The following is a 24,177-nucleotide window of genomic DNA, read 5'->3' as shown; positions in this document are numbered from 1 at the left end:
TGGAGTGGAGCAAAGTTGAACAACAATGACGAGAAAGAGAAGATGACAAGAAAACTGTAAAACCCGCTAAATGCCGTTTTAGGATTTCACACGCTTTCAAAGTGCCGCGACTAATTTTAAGTGAAAAATTTTGAAGTCGTCGGATTTCGATGAAAATAATTTTATAAATAGAGCGCAAAATTCTGATCGTTTTGAGGTATAGAACCCATAGCGAATTTTGAGCATTTTGGGAATTAAAATTTCTAGAAAACCCTTATTGATGATTTTGCCCTTGGTATCTCTTGAATAGGGGAGATGTTTAAGCTATGTTGCACCGATACACCTATTTATGAAGGCGTGCTGTATCCGATACACCGATACACCTCTGATACTCCACCGATACGTGTCGGATACACCAAAGACGTATCCAATTAAAATACTATTTAATTTCAAAAGGATACGCGTATCCGATACACGTGTCCATTGAAAAACAAAAAGAAATCCAGAAAAAAAAGATGTGTCGTATTTACTTCCGCGGTTGCGAGCAAAGTTCTCTCATTTCCGAGATGGATTTGAGTCTCTTTATGATATGAGAATATTAGAAATTACTAATCTTTCACTTGATGAGCCTGAATTAAAAGCTATGATATTTATTGAAGATGATATAGAAGTTCAAAGACAAACCACTGAAGAAGCTAATCATATTATTCCTTATATTGAATAGTTGAAACTTTATGTGCTAGACAATTTATGTTTATGCTTTTGTTGTTGTACTAGACATTTAATGCTTACTTATATTTTTTATATTTTGATATTATAAGCTACAAGGCTACAAATAATGTTGTTGTCATTTTTTTTTGTAATTTCAAATATTATTTGATTGATTTCTTAATTTTTATGTATGATTTATAAATTATGATGTCGTGTCCGCGCCGTATCCGTATCCTGTATTTTTAAGAATTAGCGTGTCCCGTATCTGTATCGTGTCGTATCCGTGTCGCCGTATCCGTATCGGTGCAACATAGTAGTAAGGGCATAGAAGTAATTAGGCTTTTATTAGAAGAGCCCCATTCTAATTAGGGGACGAAACCATTCGGTCCCCATTTCCCCCATTTCGGCCGAACCAAACGGGAGAGGAAGAAAGGGGCGTGGGTAGGAGGCGTCTCCAGTGAGCTCAGGGGCGGTTTTCGGTGGCCGTTCGTGGAGGGGATCGTAGGGAAATCCAAGAGAAGGCTAAGGTATGTGTTTTGCAAGTGTTTCCCCTCCTTTTTCATGAGTTTTTCTAAGGAAGGGAAGTTAGGGTTTTGGGGAAAACTTGAGTTTTGTTTAATATTTCTTTGAGAAAAGTTTAGGGAAAGGTGAGAGAGTGTTTTTGAACCTAAATGTATATCGTTTTCCAAGAGAAAAATAAAGTTTGAAAATTAGGGTTTCCTCAAAATTTTTTTTTTCTTTCGAAATTGCTTTGTAGATTGGTTCTTAATGACATTAGCAGTATTGTAACAGAAAAATATTGGGTTATTGTGAAGAAATTTTTGAGTTTGGAAATTAAGGTTTTTCCTTAATCTTGAAATTTATGAGCTTGAAGGTTTTCTATAGGTTTGTAAAGACTTTTAGAAGCAAGATTTAGGACTTTAACATACAAAATTAATTTTCCTATTTTTGGTATTTAAGAATTCCGAAAAATAAAATTAAATTTTATGTTTATGTTGAGTATAGGGAATAAATTGTATGCTTAGATAGAAATTTATGATTATGATCCTTCTATAAAGAAAAATAAAATGGGAATTGAGGGGTTTAGATGGAAAACTTGATTTAGGGGGGGTTCTTTATTTACCCTAGCTTAAGGGTTAGAAAAGTTATGAGGGTTTACTGCTTCTTTATTTGATGCATGTATTTCTGTTAGTTCATCTTTTATGTAATAGTATTTAATGCATTTGTTCTTTCTAAATTGATGAATCATGATTGCATTTGACTCTTTTCTTTCTTCTTGCTATCATGAAACCATATAGCACATTAGGAGATAGTTGACCATATGCATGAATAAGAATCTCCTTATGAGTAATTAAAGAATGAATGTATGTGCTTGTTGATGCGGAGGTATCTTAGGTAAAGGGATGCTCTTTCGAGCATTGATAATGGTGGTTCTTATGAACCAAATGGTAAAGGTGGTTCTTATGAACCAAATAGAAAATGATTGGCCAAACAAAATGTACCTGATCGGTACAAAAGATACTTCCGAGACAGGTGATTATAAGATATACGTTATATTATATGCATATGCAACACTTTATGGTTCATGAAAACAATTCATGTATTGAGTTAAGTGATCGGTTGCAAGTTTAACTAAAGAAAGAGGCTTAATAGTGGACTTAAAGGCATGCTACTACATTCTTATGATTTGTTTAATGTTCTTACAAAAAGCATCGACATACATGTTATTTCCCTCGCCTTGTTTTCTCTAAATTTAATTGAAAAAATATTTACCTATTGAGTTATGACTCACCCTTGTTGTGGGGAATTTTTCAGGAGATCCTGCGAATAGAAAATGACAGACCGACCACCGCGCACTTACTGTTGTAGGGAGACAACGGACGGCAGGTTCTTTTGAGTTTTGTTATTTTGTTGATAGATGATTGTATGTATAGATTTTGAGAGAGTTAGATGTGTTTTGGATCCATTCTTTTTGAAGAACTCTTTATGTACTTATCTCTTTTGAAAGATCAATTAAAACAAAAATTTTATTTGGATTTGCATTAGTGGCTCTTTCATTTTTATAGTAAAGATAATAATTTTTGTTGGATGATTTAATGTTATGATATGATAACTTGTCTCTTTTCCCGTCCGACCTCTGTTCTCGCCTCGCACTTGCGAGCTAACCGGGCCGGGTCGTGATAAAAACCGTAGAAAGGGAGAAAGTTACCTTCACAACGATCCCGTGGTTGCTTTTGATCAAATTGTCGTTACTTCTGTCGTCGGAGCGAAGTCGAACTGCAATGAAGGACTGAAGGAGCCGAAGAAGCGACTCGTGCAATCTCCATACCTCTACGGAACGAAGTCGAACAACAAAGACGAAAAAGAAAAGATAAAAATATGCGGGTCGGGTTTGGGTTGACCCGAACCCGAAGAAGGTTGGGTCCAAGAAATCGACCCGTTTGCAAAAACGGGTCTGACTCGAGTCGGGTCAAATAGTCCCGGGTCAGTTTCGCGTTGGACCCGAACCCAACCCATGACCCGATTTTGACATCCCTACTATATCATCAGCAACTTAGAAGGGTCAGCTTTATTTGTCCTTGTCATTCATTCCAGAATGGATGTGACCTATGTTACATCGATACACCTATTTATGAAGGCGTGATATATCCGATACACCGATACACGGATACGCCTCCGATACGTGTCAGATACAGCAAAGCCGTATCCAATTAAAATACTATTTAATTTTAAAAGGAAATGCGTATCCGATATGCGTGTCTGTTGAAAAACAAAAAGAAATCTGAAACAAAAAATAAAGATGTGTCGTATATACTTCCATGGTTTCGAGCAAGATTCTCTTATTTCCGAGATGTATTTGAGTCTCTTGATGATATAAAAATATTAAAAATTATTAATCTTTCACTTGATGAGCCTAAATTAGAAGCTATGATATTTATTGAAGATGATATGGAAGTTCAAAGACAAACCAATGAAGAAGATAATTAAATCATTCCTTCTATTGAATAGTTGAAACTTCATGAGCTAGATTATTTATATTTATGAATTTTGTTGTTGTACTAGACATTTAATGCTTACTTATATTTTGATATTATAAGCTACAAGGCTATAAATGATGTTGTTGTTATTTTTTTTTTTGTAATTTCAAATATTATGTTTTGATTGCTTTCTTAATTTTTATTTATGATTTATAAATTATAATGTCGTGTCCGCGTCGTATCCGTATCCTGTATTTTTAAGAATTGACGTGTCCTGTATCCATATCGTGTCATATCCGTGTCGTCGTATCCGTATCGATGCAACATAGGATGTGACTGTAAATGTATGATAGCACCACTTCATCTATGTTGTATGTAGACATGGAAAATGGAGCTACATTTTATTCATACATATGTGTACAAGCTTGTACTCCATACATCTACACCTAGATAACAAAATACTTCAGTATCTTTTAGTAGTATCTAAAACAAGAAATAACATTTATTATCACAATGGTTTCCATAATTCATATCCCTTTGCACTTGAATTCATTAAGTCTCACTTTTCTGAATTCTTGTTATCTTGGTCTATTTGGGTTGGTTTTCATGTTTGATGAAGTTCGATTTGGACAGATTCTAAAAAAAACATTAAACAGATACTTAAAGATGCAGTAGAGTTCAACATACATTGTTGATGCAGAGAATCATTAGTAAAATTGTTCCTTAGGCATATGTTAATTGATTTGTTACAAGTTTGTTATAGGATTCTAGAATGTTCTTGATTTCTCTAGGTCTCTTTGCTAGCTTATAAGTATAGGAGTTGTGAGAGGGAAGTAATATGAATTAGTATTTTTGGAATTGAAACAGTATTGCTACTATTTTTGGGTGTTTGAGCTGTTTAGCTCTTGGAGTTATCTTCTTCATGTTTTCTCCCCACTTCAGATGGTATCAGAGCGAGGTATGACCCTTGACATCGATCAGGGCCCTGGGCTGCTGTTACATCAACCCTTGACATCGATCAGGATTTTGGATGCTTTGGGAAGATCATGTATGAAGCTTGGCTATCGACGACGTTCGAAGCCTCCACCAACTGGCAACCTTACCGGCGAACCTACACATCCATTCACGAACAACCCCTCATGATCGACCTGTACCATCGATCGGAGCTTATGTCATTGCTTGTTCAGTCCATGGCACTCGCAACAGCAGCCATCCACTTCAGACTTGCGCAAATCAGGCTCCGCCTTCACTCCCGCGCACGACCAGCCATGCCTCACTCCCGCGTGCGACCAGACGCAATCCGAACCGCCAGCAACTTCCCTCCGCTTCAGCAAGCCACCTTCGGTCTCCACTCTCGCACGTGACACGAACCCGCAGTCCAGCACCCGAGCATGCTCCATCTCTCCATCAGCCGGCAATCATACTAGCGATTCGACCTCCAACCGGCAGCCGCAATTTGATCTGTTTCGACGGAAACTGGATATTTCCCACGATTCAGATATGTTCCCGCCCTTGCCTTTGCATCCCGCAATTCTAAGCCCAGCTCCGCTCCGCCCATTCCCGCGCTCATTCACACCCCTATCTTTCTTCCCACTCCTTCCCACACGCACTCACTTCAGTCTACACGCGATCCATCCTGTCGTATAGCTTCCGACACAGTACAATCGTGTCATGAAAACCCATGGATTTGCCTCCCATTCCCGTCTCGCACATGAGTACAACCACAGTCAACACTCCCACATCAGGAGAAACATCCCCGTGGTGTATTATCTCTGCATAAATGGATATCTCGAACACCCTCATTTCATCGAAGTTCCTGTTTCCTCTCCCGATGGTCTTTAGCTCAGAGATGTTATAAGTCAGTTTAATGTGCTCTAAGAGGAAGGGGAATGCCCGCCATGTATTCCTGGTCTTGTAAGAGGAGTCAAAAAAACTCCATCACCATCATCTCCGCCTCCAACTCCTCCTCGAAGACAAGAAGATGAGCAAATGCCCTTTAGCGCATCAGCCAGGTTCCCCTAGCAATATCTCCACTAAGACAGTGCCCCCTAGCTTAGCCGAGTACAGGGTGTACAAGTCGGTAGTGCTGTTGATGTTTTAACCCAGACTAATGATGGATGGAGAAGAACTTACGTGGAGCGGAAGAATAATTGCACTAGAAAAGTTTCTACTGATGATAGCTTTAAGGATTTTGAGTATGAACAAAGCAAGATGAAGCAGATCACAGGGTCTATGGAAGACTCTGAATTATTTAGAAATGAGATCTCTCCACCACTAAACTCATCAAGTGCTTCTTCCTGTGGTAGAAAGATGGAGACATTGGAGTCTTTAATTAGAGCAGATGTTAGTATGATAAAGAGCTTCCGAATATTTGAGGAGAAGATTCTTGTGCCCCAAGATTAAAAGCAACTAATGTGCTTATACAGCTTATGACATGTGGTTCTATCTCTGTGAAGGCTCACCATAGCTTTGGTCTTGTTCCTACCTACAAGCCAGAGTTATTACATCATTTGGAGCAAGGCAAACTAACCACTCTAATCTTAGAAGTATCTCTGGAATGGCGTGGTGCACCGAAGACCTATCAAACAGTGTTTGTCAGCAATGCCTTGACGGGTGTGGCGGGGAGGCTTCAGGTTAACAAGGTTTCTTGAAAGTTTTGACAGTAAGTAGCATTACGCCGGTTCAGACCTTTTCATTTTTGTCGGTACTTCCTCCGCTACCTCCTTTGCAACAATTGCAAACGCCACCATTTACAACAGTTCTTTCCGACCTTCACCGGCTGACGTCACAGTTTCTAGTGGAAACAGGGGTCTTCCTAGATTCTACCAGGTACAAGTGATCGACTATGATGTTACTTTCTCCGAGTGCGACATAATGGCACCATCTCATATCTGTCCCAGGCCCGCGACCAAATCCCCTTTGTACAGACTCCACGCCCTGCTTCGTCTTTCTTCGTACCAGAGGAGAATGATGCAGAGTATCATTAGTAAAATTATTCCTTAGGCATATGTTAATTGGTTTGTTACAAGTTTGTTATAGGATTCTAGAATGTTCTTGATTTCGCTAGGTCTCTTTGTTAGCTTATAAGTATAGGAGTTGTGAGAGGGAAGTAATATGAATTAGTATTTTTGGAATTGAAATAGTATATCACTGTTTTTAGGTCTTTGAGCTGTTTAGCTCTTGGAGTTATCTTCTTCATGTTTTCTCCCCACATCAATTGTGCCATGATCGCTCCCACCTATTTCCAGCCAGATCTATTTGATGTTCCACAGCAAGCCCCAACACTGGGGCAAGTTTTTTGTTTTCAACTTCACAAGACCAATGATCAATACCGATAATGCAGGCACAAAAATCTCCAAACGAAAATAAAAAATCAAATTGGCTGATATAGTTGAATTTTATGAACCCTTGAGTAGCTGCTTTCAAACGCGTCTACAAGAAAATTACAGATGAAAAATGGCTTACATGGTATTTCCATTAGTCTTCCAATAAGATGGCACTGGTTCAAATCTCTTCAAAAATAAAATAAAAAATAAAAAAATACACTAGGAGAAAAACACAATAATATTCCACATATTTTAATGATTTAGTCCATGAAAGCAATACACAAATTGTAGGAGAGGTGAACTAAATTAGACTAACCTTTTGCTTAGCCTTTTTTTCAGAATAAGTTGGGTTGGATATCTTCTTAACCTCCTGCACAGATGCTTCAACAGAAGTCACACTTTTCTTAACAGGAATAGAACTCTCTGGTATCGCCTTAGCATTTGGTGGATCAGAGTTTGTTAATTGAGAATGCATGACACCGGAAAGTTTTTCTCGGAGATCTCTTACTCCAGCATCTTTCCCTCTTTGGATAATTTGTTGAGGAACTTTCTGTTGAAGCTTAAACCGGAGATCCTTAGGGCCAACTTTAGATTCTTAATTAATAACATGCAGGGTAACCATCATTTACAAGTTAGAAATTTGATTATGCTAAAGGGAACTAACTACATCCAAAGATTGCTATTGATATTTTTACAGTTTTTATACTTGAAGATGAAGATTCTTTGTCACCCTCAAAAAGATCATGTTTCCATTTGTCATCAACCTGGCGCTGCCTGTTAAAGTCAATGGATGTCAGTGTTGTTGACTGTAGGGCTAGCAATACTGATACAGGAATACAAATATATAGCAATAAATAATGATGCAAAACATGAGATAAACAGAAACATCAACAAAACAACCAGCAAGAAATCAAACAACAGATGCAAAAGAAAGAAGAAGTGCCATCTAAAAGCATATTGAAAACACCATACAAAAGTTGCATTATAAGAGCTCATGAAAATTTCTAGAAACTATTCCATGCTGTCGAGTCATTCTATGATATCTTGGATTCTTTCTCCGCTATAGCTTCAAAGGCTTCCCTGAAATTGCCAAAAAGATCTAACATCATGTTGGTGACGTCGAAGAGGAATTCTTATTAGTGCAAAGAGATTGTTTTGGGGAGGATGAAGGATGCTCGCATCTATGCTTGCCTGACTGATAATAATAGGGATGCATTTATTAGAAATCCACCAAAAGGTGAGTAAGAATCAGCCAAAAGAGGAGAGGGACCGAGAGAAGGGGAGAGAGAAAGATTGAACAAGAGCTAGGAAGAGGATTGACCAGTAACACCTAGGGAGAAGAGGTTTGGAGACAATTACCTACAATATTCCTGTATTATTGATACTTCATACCTTCTAACAAGCACTTGTATTTATAGAGTTTTTAAGAATCTAAAGAAAATATAAGAGGAAAAATACCAAAAAGTAATTGAAAAACAAAATGGTGGAACTTTATCAAAAGACAAAAGTCTCTTATAAGAGAAACTCAGAATAAAATAGCTCATGATTAAGTATTTCTTATAAAATAAGTCCAAAAAAGGCAGAAGATGACAAGTCTAAATAAGTCAGATGATGCTATGCCCACATAACACATGATGGCATGTTGGGTCTGATGATGAGTCGGATAGCCTAATGCTACATCAAGTCCCCTTGGTGTGAAGAACTCTTCCCCAAAGAGTTGAATGGTAAAATATGGTGTCCATGGAGGAGGTCATATTGGAATAAGCTCATGCATCTCTCTAAATATACTAAGAAGCAAACATGCGTTGTAGTCTGACAGATGTGGAGGTCTGCTTCTATCGTAAAGAACTACTATAGAAGTTGATAGATAAACTAAGAGCTTTAGAACTGGAAATTGCCATATATCTTGCAAGAGTATTAGATGAGCAACATACGTAAGATCCCATGACAGTATTGTTGTGGTATTTTTGTCAATCTCTAATAGAAGGTGAAGCAAGCAAGATAACAAGATACTATGAACATCCTACATTTGCTCAATTGATAATAGAGATTTTAGGCATTTCCATACATGATATCAATGCATATGATCACTTACAAGAAACTTTCGATGGCTTCGTTGTGAGAGCAATACAAAAATAAAATTAACCTATGCAATTAACAACAGAGCGTGTAGCAATGTAGGAGTGGCCAACATTTCCATTGGAATAAGCAGAAGAACAGTGATTTGAGTTTCCACAAATCAAGTTCAATAACTCCTTGTCTCACCAACTCATGGATCAATAGAATAATATTGACAACTAAATATTGAACCATCTCAACAATAGTGTTTGGAACAATTTCATTTTCAAGCCCGAGCAACTTTTGATGGCTTTGTGGAGAGCAATATAAAAATAAATTTAACCTATGAAACTAACAACAGAGCGGGTAGCAATATAGAAGGGACCAACATTTCCATCTGAATAAGCAGAAGAACAAAGATTTGACTTTCCTCAAATCAAGCTTAATAACTCCTTGTATCACTAACTCATGGAGCAATGTAATAATATTGACAAGTAAATATTGAACCATCTCAACAGTAGTGTTTGGAACAATTTCATGCTCCAGCCCAAGCACAGAATCAAACTCAACCTCAAGAATAGAATTAGGCTCAAATTCAAGCACGTCATAAGGCACATTAGTGGTCATTAATCATCATCCTAATCAAGTAAAGTAAAATAGCAAGTGGGATTTGTGGAGTGTTGGAAAATTTTTGTATTCTCAAACGGATTGCATATTTTATAATCGAGTACGACATAAGAACACGATATATTACCCCGAAGGATAAAAATACCATTTCCTTATGGACTTAATGATAAAATTTACAATTTGAAACAGAGATTCTCTCATTCGATGTTTGGTCGAATTGAGTTTATTTTATTTCTGGGGTACAGACGTCCCATAGGGGCAAGCCCCTATGGTTAATTACATCCCAAGTTTTGGCTTGGGAAAACTTTTAATTATATTAGTGGTTTTGCTTTCTTTTTGAAGTCATTTAACCATTGGCTAAGATTTGATTTTTGAAATCCATGAAAGTTTTAGTTAAAGGATTTGGTCTTTTAGGAATTTCAGAGAGGAGTTGATTAACTTAGAAATTAGATTTTGGAATGAAGGCCAAGGGATGTGAAGTAGGAGCACTTGATTCTGAGGGAAACTCAGAGGTGCTCAAACTATCCTATGTTGGGCTTTATATTTTAAAAATCAGATTTTAGTTTAAGTTGATATTTTAATTAGAAAGTTGGGGCTTACATTCCAACAACACATGTTGGAGGAATTGCCCAAGGGATGAGGACTTGTAGGGTGATTTGGAATCAACCCATGCCTCGGACCCTAAGACTAAGGTGAGGACTACCGATAGGTAATGTCTCGAACATAAATCTAACGAGTGCAAAGGGGTTTATAAAGTACACCTCACAAGAGGCATAGCCTGACCGACCTCTGGATTTACTGTCCCGCCTGGAAGAGACTACCAGCTAAACCCTCCTAATCGCTTTTAAAATTATGTGTCTTGGTCTCAATACAAATGTAGAGTGGATGGTTGTTTTTATTTAGAATGTAGGACTTATAACTTAGCTTTGAGGCCAAGATGCCTATTTCTGTGCGTATAAAGATGCTGACTCACAAAAAGAAAAAAATTTTGTTATCTAATCCTTATGTAGAGGCTTTTCTACATGAGACACTTGTTGGGCTATGCATGTTTATTTTTTATTTTTTTTTTCTGGAAAACTTGACTCCTTGAAGGGAGCCATGCAATTTTTCTTATTTAGAAAATCATGGAGCCTAAATTATTTTTTAGATTGATTACATTTTAAATGGGTAAAAATTTTACTTTTGTCCTAAGAGCTTGACGCATCAAACAGTCCAAGCCATACCCAAATAAAGCAAAGAAAGAAACCTAGGAAAAAGATGCATTTCTATTGCACAATCAGGTAAACAATTAAAGCATGCTTTTATTTATAAATAAAGTGCAGAGAATGTAAATAGAGTCCGAGTTATTACAAACAGGTTTGACAGCTGAGTTGCCTGCCATTATACAAGCCAGTCAAAATTACATACTCTACTTGTGGGAGGTTCTTCAGGCTCTTGACTTCTGAATGGACATTGGGCTTCACCTTTGCAGGTACATCCTTCTAGTCCATTTCATTCTTTTGCTCCAAACCACCACAAGTTTGATACAATTACAATTCTATCAAATACATATTTGAAAAGAAAAGAAACTCAAACCTGCAATGGATTAGAGGCCGTTTATATAATAAAACAATACATTCAAAATTTTGTTTAGCACTTAGAGTGCCAAACATCTGCTTCTACCCTATTGGCCACATCTTTTGGGGGGGTTTAAGCAGCACATGTCATGCAAATAGTTTATTATTTATAAGCGCACCCCTTTTTGATATGGCCACCTGCAAGAAAAACATGTATATTTCTACACTATCCACTTAAGGGTAAGTGCCCACAACGCAGACAATCTAATAGGCAATCACTCCACAACATCAAACACAAGCGCAAAAAAAGAAAATCCTAATCCTAGCATGCATAAGGGGCTGTGCACCTAAGTGTGTGAGGCTTGTGTGGTATGTCACACAAAGAGTCCATGATTTTATTTTGGAATGAAGATGTTTAATCTTTATCCAAGGGTGGTTTCACTTTAAGTTTTTTTTTTTGTGACTTAAAGATTTTATTTGATTTTTAATTGTTTCATATTTAAAAGGGTTATTAAGAACCTATAAAGTAATCACATGCTTGCTTTTGGGCAGGCCTGTTAGTTATGAATCCTAAGATACAATGATATGGGCATCACACCTTTTGAGGGAGATGGTTGATCATTATATCAAAAGGAGCCTAAATGATTTTTAGGTGTTTTGAAGTTCTCTTAATGTTTGGATAAGAGAATTGTCTATCTAATAGGGTAAGATAGACATGCCATTGAGGTTTCACTTAGGACTTGGTGAAATTCATCCAATAGAATAGAATAAACTTCAACAGATTAGATAATTCCTAATGGATATCTATGAGTTTAACATTTTAAATGTCATAGGAAAGATCATTCAATTTGGGTTAAATGAAAGATATCATTTAGATTTTGGGTCTAAGAAAGGTGTCAAACATGTAATTTTTGGGCTACATGTTGAGGGATTATCCTTAACTTTTGGAGCTAAGAGGAGAAAGAATGAACTCAACATTTAGCTTTTGGGCTAAATGTAGGAGAACTCACTTTAGCTTTTGGAGCTAAAGAGAGCGGAAATCTCCTACAACTTTGGAGCTGAAAGAGATAGATCATATAGCTTTTGGGCTAAGATATAATATTTTCTAAGGTCTTTTGGGACCTATAGAAGTAAAGAGAGATTGGTAGCTTTAAGGCTACAAATCAAAAGGATACTCCTTGAATTTTGGTATTCAAGGAGTTAGACTTCATTTGCATAATTTGGATTAGGCAAACAAAAGTGAGTCACTAATTGAATTCAGCTCAATATGAGAGGGAGATTTGTAACAATAGGGATTATCATTAAACTTTTATGTTCAACGATGGGTATTTAATTAGCTAGATTTAGATTAAGCAAACATAAGAGAGTGATGAGTAGATTTGGGCCTACACATCAAGGATTCTTTGAACTTTCAAGTGTCCAAAGAGAGGAACTCATTCACCTAGTTTGGATTAGGAGAATGAAGGAAAGCTAGGGTTTCGACTCCTTTGCTTGACATGGAATTATTTGTTGAGTTTGGTTCAACAAATAAATGATTTTGGATTGAACTACTTATTGATTTTGATTCAACAAATAGGTTGGTTTGGAATAAGATTGATTCAACCAACATGAGTTGAGTGAATGAAACTTTCATACAACTTTTGAGTTGTAGAAAGGAGAAGGGAAGATGCAACTTTGGGTTGAAATCTTCTAAAATCTTTTTGAACATTTGGTGTTCAAAGAGGGGAATTCATTCTCCCAACTTGGGTTTGAGAGCATGAAGATGGATTTGGATGCTCTCCTACAATCTTATCTTATAGGAAAGGGAGAGAGAAATGCAACTTAGAGGTTGTAAATCATAAGAGTTTCTTTGAACGTTTGGTGTCCAAAGAGGGGGAATTCATTCCTCCAATTTGGATTGGAGGGATGGAGGAGAAGGGATGCAACTTGGAAGCTACAACCCCACGAACATTCTTTGAACATTTGGTGTTCAAAGAGGGATGTACATTCTCAAAATTTGGGGTCTTTGTCGAATGAGATAGTTTCCTACAACTTTTGAGTTGTAGGAAAGACGAAAATGAAATGCAACCAAGAGGTCGCAAGATCGAAAGAGATCCCTTAAATGTTAGGTGTTCAAATGGATTTCTTCACACACTTAATTTAGTTAGAGTGAAGGGATGAATGTAAGGTCCAAGATTTTCATGTAGCGACAATATGGAATTTTGGAAGATTCCAAATCATCACACATGAAGGGAGATGATGGTTGGTGGTAGCTCCTAAAGTAGAGCCAAAGTTCATACAATCTAACATTTTGGTGCCTTGAGGAGGCCCTAAACATCATGTATGAAGGAGGGTGGTTAAATGTTTATTGATTTTTGTACCAACAAACATAATAGCATGAAGCTAGGATTTTGACCCTAAGTTAAAATGATTCACACACTAAAATAATTGGAGCCTTGGGGACGGTCCAACTATCATGCATGAGGGAATATTTGCTGGTTTATGTTCCAACAAAAGGGATGAAAGAACTAGAGATTTGGTTCCAAGTTACAAATGATTCATACAATCTAAAATTTGGAGCTTTGAGAATGCTTCAAGCATTATGTACGAGAGAAGATTCCCCATTCCTCCATGAATGTTTTGGATTCATCGAAAGTGGAGATGCGCGTTTGAAAGGAATTTCCCTATGTCCTTTAGAGTGTTTTGGACTCAATTAGAAAAGGGAAGAATTGATTTTCTAAGGTTTTGGAGAGGTCTCTAGATCAATTTTGGCATGATCTAGAAACTTGGATAGGGGAGATTTATCCTTATGATTTCTAGGAGATTTAGGATCAAATTGGGCATGATCTAATAAGAACCTAAGGATGCATGCATGTGTAGATGATTCTCTAGATCCGGGAATTTTAGTGAATCTCACCTTAAACATTTAATTTGGAAGTTATAAAATAGGGTTAAATAATCCCAAAACATAAGGGGTCATAGGCCTTTGAGGGTCCATAAAACCACTCAAGTTCATTTCTTTGAATTAAAGAAGCCTATTTAATTATCTTCCAAACTTTTACAAGTTAAAGATTGCAATCCAAATCATGCAAACTAATTTAGTTAAGTATGCAAACATTTGGCTTGGAGATATCCACCATTTGTCTTTCATTCCCAATTTTAAAATGTATTAAAAGAGAATTCAATTAATTTCTTTTGTCATGGGATTTAAAACATGAACTTAAAGGTTCATGAAAGATCCCACCATTCGTTTGCAAGCTTCCAAAATCAATTGAATTCACTTTCTTGACATTCAACAAATTCGGACAAAATCACAAATGTTAACGATGCAATTCCCAAATATCTAAGTTAATTTTGTCATAACTTACAATTTGCTAGAGGTGACATGCATGCTATAAGATGTGAGAGTCCCTACACATTGTCATTCAATGTATGGTTGAGTGACAATACTTAGCATAAGGTTTGATCGTAGGCGAAGGTACTAGGCACAAAATGAATGCTCTTACATGCATTTGAGAGGTGTTGGATACCAATCCAACACTCCACGCACATCGCCATTTCCTTTTGGCTCTCACATGAAAGCAACTTGGCAAAAATCACCGAATTTCCCCAAGTTTACAAAGAGGACAACGATCATAGGATTTCGGGGAAGCATAAATTTAAGTTTCTAAGGGACATAGGGCTTTGGGACGTCAACCACACAAACATTGGCCTTGTGGGACCCTAGGTTTCACTAAGTTTTAGGATTTTACCTCACCCGGGTTGTCCTAGCGTTCCAAATTGTTGTCCAAGCCTTTGTCCAAACCTTTACCAAGCTCCAATCCAAGTTCTAAATGCTGTCCAAGATGTTCCCAAGGAAGACGACTGCTGTCCAAGTCTTTCCGGAGGTCGCTGTCGCTGTCCAAGCCTTTCCGGAGGGTGGATTTCCTGTCCAAACTGCTCCGGACAGCAGTTTTCACTGTTTGGATGCTCCCGGAGGCTGCGTGGCTGCTGGCCAAGTTTTTCCCAACGTCGCCGCTGCTGTCCAAGGTGGTCCCAAGCCTTGAAACTGCTGTTTGGGAGGTTTTGGAGGCTTCCTTTGCTGTTTGGAAACTTCCAACAGCCTCCAAATCGCCACGAACTCCCCGGAGTTGAAGGAGGAAGGAGGAGAAGCCGCTAACTTTGCTGATTTTTTAGGAGGGAAGTGAATGGAGGGCTTAACCTTTGATTTATTTCTTGAGAATGAAGAAAAAACCCTCAAATCTCCAACTCCATCTTCCTTTTTTTTAGAAGGGCCGCCTGCAAGGAGCTTTGGCTCGTTGGAAGAGGGGTGACGGGCCGTGCGGTGGAGTCGCACGCAAGGGAGAGTTCCGCCCCCTTCCCTCTCGCTTCCTCGCGTTTCTTCTCCTCTCTTCAGGACGGGCCGAGAAAGAAGCAACAGGGGAGCCGATCGCTCCCCCCTCTCCCTCCCGCGCTCTGCCTGGGACGAAAACAAAATGGGGGAGCCGAATGCTCCCCCTCTCTCCTTTTCGTGCTCTTGGAGAACACGAGCAGCAACAAAAAGCCGCCACCCAAATGAACCAATCCCCTCTCTCACACGTGAAACAAGAGGTTTAGGGCAGAATTCTACAAGAAATCTGAGCCGTCCATTTCGATTTCAGATTTAGGTATTTTATTTAGCTTAAATCAATCAATTGGGACTGAAATTAAGCCCAAATTGGACTCGACCCAAACCGATTTGAGTCGATTTGGTTCTGAGTGGGTCCGATCAAGTTAATTTTGCGAAATCAAACTTGAATCGGCGCCGAATTGTGTCGAATTGGGCTCGACGACGCTCGACGGGGTTCGATTTGGATTGATTCGATTTTAATCAAATTAAATTGGATTTAATTTAATTAAATTGGGGTTTAAATTGAGTCAATGTCACCTCGACGATGATCGATTGAGTTACTCGAGCTCGATCGGGGTCGAGTCGATGCGAAAATATTCGTCAACAAAAGGACCCCAAATATGTGTGGTGAATAAATAGAAGTACGCCACACATATTAGCATTGACCAAATGATGATCAAACGAGATCTTCCAAATCAAATAGAGTATGATTTGAAAGAGAAAGAGAAATCTATGAAAGTCTAAACTTAAATTTAGACAAGATCTACAAAGATAAGGAGATTTTTATCTATCACCTTAAGAGAAGAGTTTCATATTACTCTTGGATGATAATTTAGAAGTATTTTGGCAACTTCTAAAGAGGTTTCTAAAGATATTTGATATCTTTAGAGAGGATTTGATAGGAATAGAAGTATCTTGGCAACTTCTAAGAAGAATTCTAGAGATATTTGGTGTTTCTAGAAATGATTTAACTTGATTAGAAGTATTATACAACTTCTAAAAGGCCTCTAGAGATGTTGGGTATCTCTAGAAAGAATTTGGATCAATTAGAAGTATTTTGACAACTTCTAAAGTGATTTTTGAAAATATTTGGTATCTTTAGAAATAATTTGATTTGATTAGAAGAAATTTGATAACTTCTAAAAGAGCTTAGGGATACTTTTCTATCACCTAAAGGCTAGGGGTATTTTGGCTACCAGCTACAAAGCTCTCAAGGATGTTTTGGCTATCACTTGAGAAGGGATTAGAGACATTTGGTGTCTCTAAAAGGGGTCTTAGGGATGTCTTACTATCTCCTAAAAGAAAGATATTTTGGCATCTATCGGAAAGTTCTAAGAGATATTTTGGCAACCACCTAGAGGTAGAGTTCATCTTATCTTGGTAAGATAAAACTCAAAAGAGCTAAGGCTAATAGTATTTTGACTACTCCTTAGACCTTGAAGATATTTGGTGTAAGGCTATCTATTTTGGCTAGATAAACCTTAACATTTAAGGAAGACTAAAGGGTATTTTGGCAACCACTAAAAGTCTAGATTTGGGTAGATCTATAGATGTTCAAATTGGGTAGAACAAGATCTAAAGGAATGAGCTAGGAGAGACCTTAGAAGGTTTGAATTCTATCTAAACTCATAAATTGATAAGAAGACTCCTATTTGAGGATGTCTACACTTAGCATTTGGTACTAAGATTTGCATTTGATTTTCATTTGAGGAAAGATGAATTTGAACTTTCTTCCATTAGGAGAAAGAAAAAGATGAACTTTATTTTAGAGAAAGATGAGCTTTATTTTCCATTTAGAGAAAATTGAATTTTCTTTCCTTTTGGGGAAAGGTGAGCTTTCTTTCCTTTTGGAGAAAAGATGAGAGCTTTGAAATTTTGGACTGAGGTTTTGATAATTCGAACCCAGTCCACAACCGGATCGGAAGAACATTTCTACTTGGAACTTCACTTGAGTAGTACAAAGCATTTTTCTTTATCTTTCATTGTTGGGTTTGGGCCAACAGAGCTTCAAGAGATTCATTTGACATTGTAGTGAAAAGAACTAACAGCCTCCTTAGAATAGGAGCGGCTAGAACAAGTGGAGACATGAGATAACGTTTTATACTATCGAAAGTCTTTGGTGGCTATCATCCAAATAGAATTTTGAGTCCTTTGAAAGGGCTGCAATCTACTGGACAAATTGAATAAGCGTCATAGATATGCCAACCTACCTTGAAAAAATCTCAGTTGAGTAAGACTTCTAGGAGGTTTCATTTCTAATATAGCTTTGATTTTAGTATGGTCAATTTCAATGTTACTATGTCGAACAACAACCCAAGAAATTTTCTAAAGTCACCCCACAAGCGCATTCCAAAGATTCATCTTGAGGTCGTACCAACAAAGCCATTCGAACACAACCTTTATATTAAACAGGTGATCCTCTCTTTATTTTCTTTGACCACGAGATCATCAATGTAACATTCAATTTCGTCATGAATGAGTTCATCAAAGATTCTGGTCATTGCATGTTGATAGGTTGCACCAGCATTTTTAAGGCCAAAAAGGCATGACCTTAAAACAGTGCATTCCAATAGGTGTTCTAAAAGCAGTATATTGCTCGTCCTCCGGGGCCATTTTGATTTGGTTGTACCCCGAGGATCCATCCATAAAGGAAAAGAGACCATAAGAGGAAGCAATGTCAATCATGAGTTCAGGGATATGCAATGGGAACTCATCTTTAGGACATGCTTTATTTAAGTCACTAAAATCAACACATACGCGAATCTGTCAGTTTTTTTTCTTAGCATGGACAATGCTAGCCAACCAAGAAGGGTATTTTTCCTCTCGGATGAAACCAGCTTCAATTAATTTTTCGCTTCTTTAATCACTTGTTGTTCAATCTCCAAACGCATCTTTCTAGGAGCTTGTTTGACTGGAACAACATTTGGTTGAATGGCAAGTTTGTGGACTGCTATGTCTGGATTTAATCCAGACATTTCATCAAAACTCCATGCAAAACAGTCCTTAAACTCCGTCAGGAGTAGTACCATATCATTGGCGTTATTTTCATTTAACAAAGCACTTATAAAAGTGGGGCGTGGATTTTCTTCAGTACCCAAATTGATTTTTTTAAGTTCATCAATTGTTGATTTGATTTCTTCCTCAAATTCAGGGGGTGCATCCCTAATTTGAGGGTAATCTGGGTCGTTGCTAGCCTCTAAACATAACCTCTCAACAGCGTTGTAAGTTTCTGTAAAGATCATATCAACTTCCAGATTGTTGATAATAACCAAATAGTAATCATCATCATCTATTGGTCCGACAGTACCAAAGCCAACACCATATCTATTTTTCTTCAATTTGTATTTGGGATTCCATAGATTTTCATGTTGTTGGGCTTCGCCTTTGGACCACATAGAAGGGGCAAAATCTCTTTTAATTAAACTTTTGACACCAGCAGGATATCAATCAAAAGGTAGTTCTACCATTTCATTCAAAGAAAGATGCTCAAGTTCTACACCCACTTTTGAACTTGAGGGTTGATGTGCCTTATAAAAGACACGCTCCTTCCCCGCCTCTTCTTCTAACTTAGGTGCAGCACATACATTCAAATTTTCTACTGTACTTTCAAAGAAAAAAGTTAAAGTCTTTACAAACTTATTCAGCTTTTCATATGTAGTGAAATTGGACACCTCTTTCTGAGAGTTGTCCTCATCACATGGGATATTTTCTTTAATGTTCCAAATAGGCTTTTCAGTGATTACCCATTTTGAAGCAGCATCTCTTGAACTACCTATCACATTTGGCTCAGCCTTTGAATTGGACCCTGAGCCTACATGGGTGATGGGCCTTCTAGGAGTAGGTGGTGGAGATGAGGCTTTGGTGGCCCTCATCCTCCACCCATCTTGGCTTCTGCCTCCTCTGCCACGATCTCTACCACGAGCACGTTGTGCCATCCTACCTCCTCGTTGTGTTGAAGGAGGGGCAGGATTCCATCTAATCTTGTCCTCAAGCTCCTCTTGAAGGTGCTCTTGGACAAGTGTTGGAGATTTTTCTTTTGGTGCACTAGTTCCCACTTGATCTTCAGTTGATACCACAGATCTAGAAAACACTAACAGGCTCTTTGGAACATAGTAAGAAGCATCTTCGTATTTACCGACTTCATGCACACTAAATGGTTTCAAATCTCCCTTTATACAGTGCTCTACACCATTCCTTTCATACATTGGTGTAGAGAGGAAGGAACCATTTTGTATTCATGGAGCCAAGGCCTACCAAGAAGTGCTTTAAATGAAGTTTCAGAATCAATGATGTGGAATTTAGCTTCAATTCTCAAATCCCCTATCAAAAGTGAAAGAGTGGCGGAGCCTAAAGCCCTTTGCCCCTTTTCATTAAAGCCATGCAAAATCATTTTGTCAGAACTTAATTTTTGCGTGTCAACATTAAGGTGGGCCAAAGTTCTTAGGCTCATTATGTTGACCGATGCACCCGGATCAACAAGCACTCTATTCAACTTGAAGTTGTCAATATCAACAGTTATATAAAGTGGACGATTATGATCTGAAGTACCTAGAAGTAAGTCCTCATCAGAAAAGGTTAATCCAGGTACTTCTTTGAAGTGTAAAGCCTCCTCAAAGGAACACTCTACGAGTTGAGCCAAACAAATTTCAGGGTCAAGAAGAGCCTTGATCAAAGCCTCTCACATTTCAGGAGAAAGTACGAGTGCATCATATATACTCAGCCTCGCAGGGAGTTTCCTAAGGTGAGCTAGTACATTTTAATCCACTTTTGGTGGTCCACCACCCACTTGCTATTGTGGGGCAAGTGTTGGTGGAACCACGCCCTCATTTTGATTGAAAGGCTCTTTTCATTTATCTTGTTTGATGCCATTGGAGATGATACAACACGACCACTTCTGAGATTTACCCATGTTCTTTATTCAGGTTCAGAAGTTGAGGTCACATCAACAAAACTTCAGAATTTGATTCATCTTTCACTTGATTTGTTTCTAAGTTAAGTGACTCGAGCTCAAAGACAATCTTTGCTCCCTGCATTTTGTGCATGGGTAGATCATCACCAAAACTTGATTCACTTGATTCAGAGAATTGGAAGATTCATTTGTAGTTTGTTCGTTATTAGATTTACAACGGACAGATTGCACGTACGCAGAAGAATTGTTCATTTCATTAACACCCTTTGGAACATACATGAAATTAGAAAGAGAGATAGGCTATGGGGGATTTCCCTTTGCCATTTAGAAGGATAACCTATTTGATTTTGGAAATTGATTCTTTCTTTTTCCCTTCACCATTGAAACTCTCTTTCATGAAGTTTCAAGGGTGAAGGACCCTTTCCATCCATTGAATTATTTAAAGGAACACCAAAGAGGCCTTTTTGTCAGCATTTGAGTTCTTTTTGGAAACTCCAATTGGATTTTGGGTAGTTTGTTTGCAATCTTTAGGAAAGATTTAGACAAAGATAATTGCCAACCATTTATAACTGTAAGCAAATCACTAGTTTTGTTCTTCATGACCACACACTACTGAAAGCAAAGAAGCTGCACTTGTTGATTCTTCTTTCTTTGTACTGGTAGAAGGCTCAACTGTTGTGTTCAAGACCTTTTGGGGCCCCAAAAATTGAGTAGTGAGAGTTGTTATGGTGGATGTCATCTCATCCAACCTCTTGTCCTTTTTTTTTCTAAGCTGTTGTAGAGCACAAATTTAAGGATTTTCACTCCCTTCCCCCACTTCCAACAACTCATTTGCATGAGGGTCTTCTGAAAGAGAGGATCCTCTTATGTTATAGTTGATAACAAAGATATCCTCCTCATCCAAGAGATCATCCTCATCATAGCTGAAATTCTCAATCAACTTTCTATGATTTTCCTCCTCTCTCCTTTCATCCTCATCAATTTTCCTGAGGCTTTCTTTCAAGTATTCAATCATTTCTTCAACAGTTTTACCTGTTGAAGGATTAACAGGAGAAGGATGATATTCTTCATAGTTGTTAATTTTCATGGGTGCTTTCCCTTTGTCTTTGGAATCAACACAACTAAGAGGGGAGGAATGTACCACTGATGGAGTCACCACATTGGGTCTCCATTCTTCCTTCACCCAAGATGAGGAGGCATGGGATTTTTGGCGTCCCACATTTACCTCATCTAAAGGTGGAGTCTGAATGTGACCCCCAGAGTGTGGCTCATCGAGAGGACTAGAAGGTCTGTCTTCTTTGGGAGACCTCCTAAACCTAGTAGATACATCTGATCTACTAGAAACTAACAAAGAAGACCAAGGGGCCACTTGGCGATCAAGGTAATCAGCCCTTGGTCTGCAATAGATCTTAGGTGGAACTGCTGAACCGTCAACTAGAACTATCTGCTCGCTGACTGCTCTTTTCTGGCGAGGTTTAAAATCATAACCATCCACCAATGCTGACAAAGCTGGCTGTCGGGCAAACTGATGCATGTCTTTTTGAGATGGTTGAATAATCAATTTGTTATCCCTGGTGTCACGACCCAACGGATGAATCCAGGATCAAGCTTTGGAATTTGGTTTCAAACTTTCTTTTGAATAATTATACAGAAAACACAGAGCTACTATTAAACTTCCAATATACAGAAATTCATCTAACATTTTCTTTCTTCTCATTCTTCAAAATAATCATGTACAATACAGTGCATGGCTATAAACAGAAAGACCAGAACTGAAGAACAGAATAGCCATGACCGTACAAACATCAAAAGTACAAAAATACCTAATCTCAGATCAGACATAGAACGGCTAGTCCAACACTTCATTCCCTTTCCCAGAACCTGAAAACCACGCAGATAACAAGGATGAGCTAACAACTCAGCAAGACTACACTAGCCAATCAAAATCTCCAGAAACTCTCATATCAAAATACGCATGAAGGCGTTAAAAATATTTGCCGTACAGAATTCAGATAGTCGTACAAAAATCAGAATATCAGACAGAGGTCAGATATTCATACATAACATAAATCAAACAGAATACCTATATTCATTCAGAACAAATGAAGTAACAAAGACAGAAGAACTGAATCAAATTTACGTCACAGAATTATTCAAATCAGAATTCAATCAAAGTTCAGAACAGATTTCAGAAAACATTCAAATCACATTTCAAAACAGATTTTCCTGACCCAGATAGAATCTCAAAGGATTCTGGCCCATTATACCTCCCTTCCCTGACACAGACAGAATCTCAACGAATTCTGGCCCCTTATGCCTCCCTTTGTGCTTACAGCACCAGAACATATCAGATATATAGAATTATCAGATCAGAATTCATTTTCATATTCCTGGACCCAGATAGAATCTCAAAGGATTCTGGCTCCTTATACCTCCCTTCCTTAGCACAAACAGAATCTCAAAGGATTCCAGCCCCTTATAACTCCCTTCTGATAGCATTCAAACACATCAAATCGTCAAATTCAGAAAAATCGGATTACATTAGAAAAATTGTCAGCGGCATAACGACAGTACACAGAAATTTCAACAGATTAAATCACAATTTCAGAAAATTTTTAAATTACCACAGATAGTGTAGAACATCATTTTAAGATTTTCATTGTACTGAAGCAATATTTTCCAACATCCAGATAATTTTCTACTCTATAAAAACTCCGCAGAATTCAAACTACCCGATGAAAACTTTCCAAAAAATACTCAAAACATGCAAAAACATCATCTCTACAACATACCAAAAGTTACGCAGTAAAAATTTCGTCGATACAAAGATGGATCACTTTTAGGCTAACGGAAACGAAAATCGAAACAAGAAATCCGTCAAAAACCACATTTCTGAAAATTGAGAAAGGCATAATGTGCCTTACCTCGAGTGGATCAACTTTCCCAACTACGGCGACGGACGAAAACGGACCAAAGTCGCCCAAAATCCACTTTTTCTTCCTCTTTCTCCATTTTTCTCTCTCCTCAGCTTCCTCTCTCTTCAAAAATGACACTGTTCAGATATTTATCAAACAGGATCGTCCAGGATGATGCCCCGATCGTCCCGGGACGATCTACTCTGGACACGGATCGTGCAGACGAAAATTAATTCCAATTCTTTAGTCCCTAGACGAGTTGCTCTCTAAAAAAATTTCGTACGGACGAACCTACCTTCGTCCTGGGACGAATCTCTCTGTCACCAAATTTATAACTGATCGTCCCGAACGAACTCCACTTCGTCCGGACGAACCTAGAAGGAAAACAAAGAAAACTGGGCTTTCACACTTGGGATCTTTGTTCTCCCTAAGGATTGTATCAACAAATTTGCAAATCACATTCTTCATAGCTTTAATTACCTTCTCGTTTGTTGAGCGGGTTGTATCAACTACTCTTTGGAAAACATTTCTGATGTCATTCTCCCACTGCTTTGCCCTTTCGTTAGGTGTGCTTTTGGGAATTTTAGTAAAAGGTCTTGGAGGTGATGCAATTCTTTTCTCAACATCTTCTTCATTCCTAAACACAGAAAAAGGGTAAAATTCACTACCCTCATCAAGAGGAGAGAGTTTCATCATCTCAGCCTCTAACTCAGCTTACTCCTTTTCTAACCTCTTTCTATGACTTATATTTTTGTTTCTTCTTTGAGACT

The 24,177-nt window shown here is 38.0% G+C and overlaps 1 protein-coding gene across 2 annotated transcripts in view; it reads right to left on the bottom strand.

Moving 5' to 3' along the window:
* Positions 1-24,177, bottom strand: part of LOC110098800 — a 59,751-nt gene that overhangs the window by 7,241 nt on the left and 28,333 nt on the right. Inside the window, exons 2-4 of one of the 2 annotated variants that reach the window (XR_003701799.1) lie at positions 7,701-7,768; positions 7,311-7,588; positions 7,134-7,180 (exon numbers count right to left, since the gene is read on the bottom strand). Coding sequence is in view for 1 of the 2 variants with exons in the window: in XM_020825729.2 (XP_020681388.1) it covers positions 7,311-7,588; positions 7,701-7,768 (346 nt within the window). In the remaining variant the exon portion in view is untranslated. The remainder of the gene's footprint in view (positions 1-7,133; positions 7,181-7,310; positions 7,589-7,700; positions 7,769-24,177) is intronic. The other variant, XM_020825729.2, reaches the window with a different exon arrangement.

Source organism: Dendrobium catenatum, unplaced genomic scaffold, assembly GCF_001605985.2.
Source record: "Dendrobium catenatum unplaced genomic scaffold, ASM160598v2 fragScaff_scaffold_1021, whole genome shotgun sequence".
NCBI classification, from domain to species: domain Eukaryota; kingdom Viridiplantae; phylum Streptophyta; class Magnoliopsida; order Asparagales; family Orchidaceae; genus Dendrobium; species Dendrobium catenatum.
This window is presented reverse-complemented; position numbering and strand designations above follow the sequence as displayed.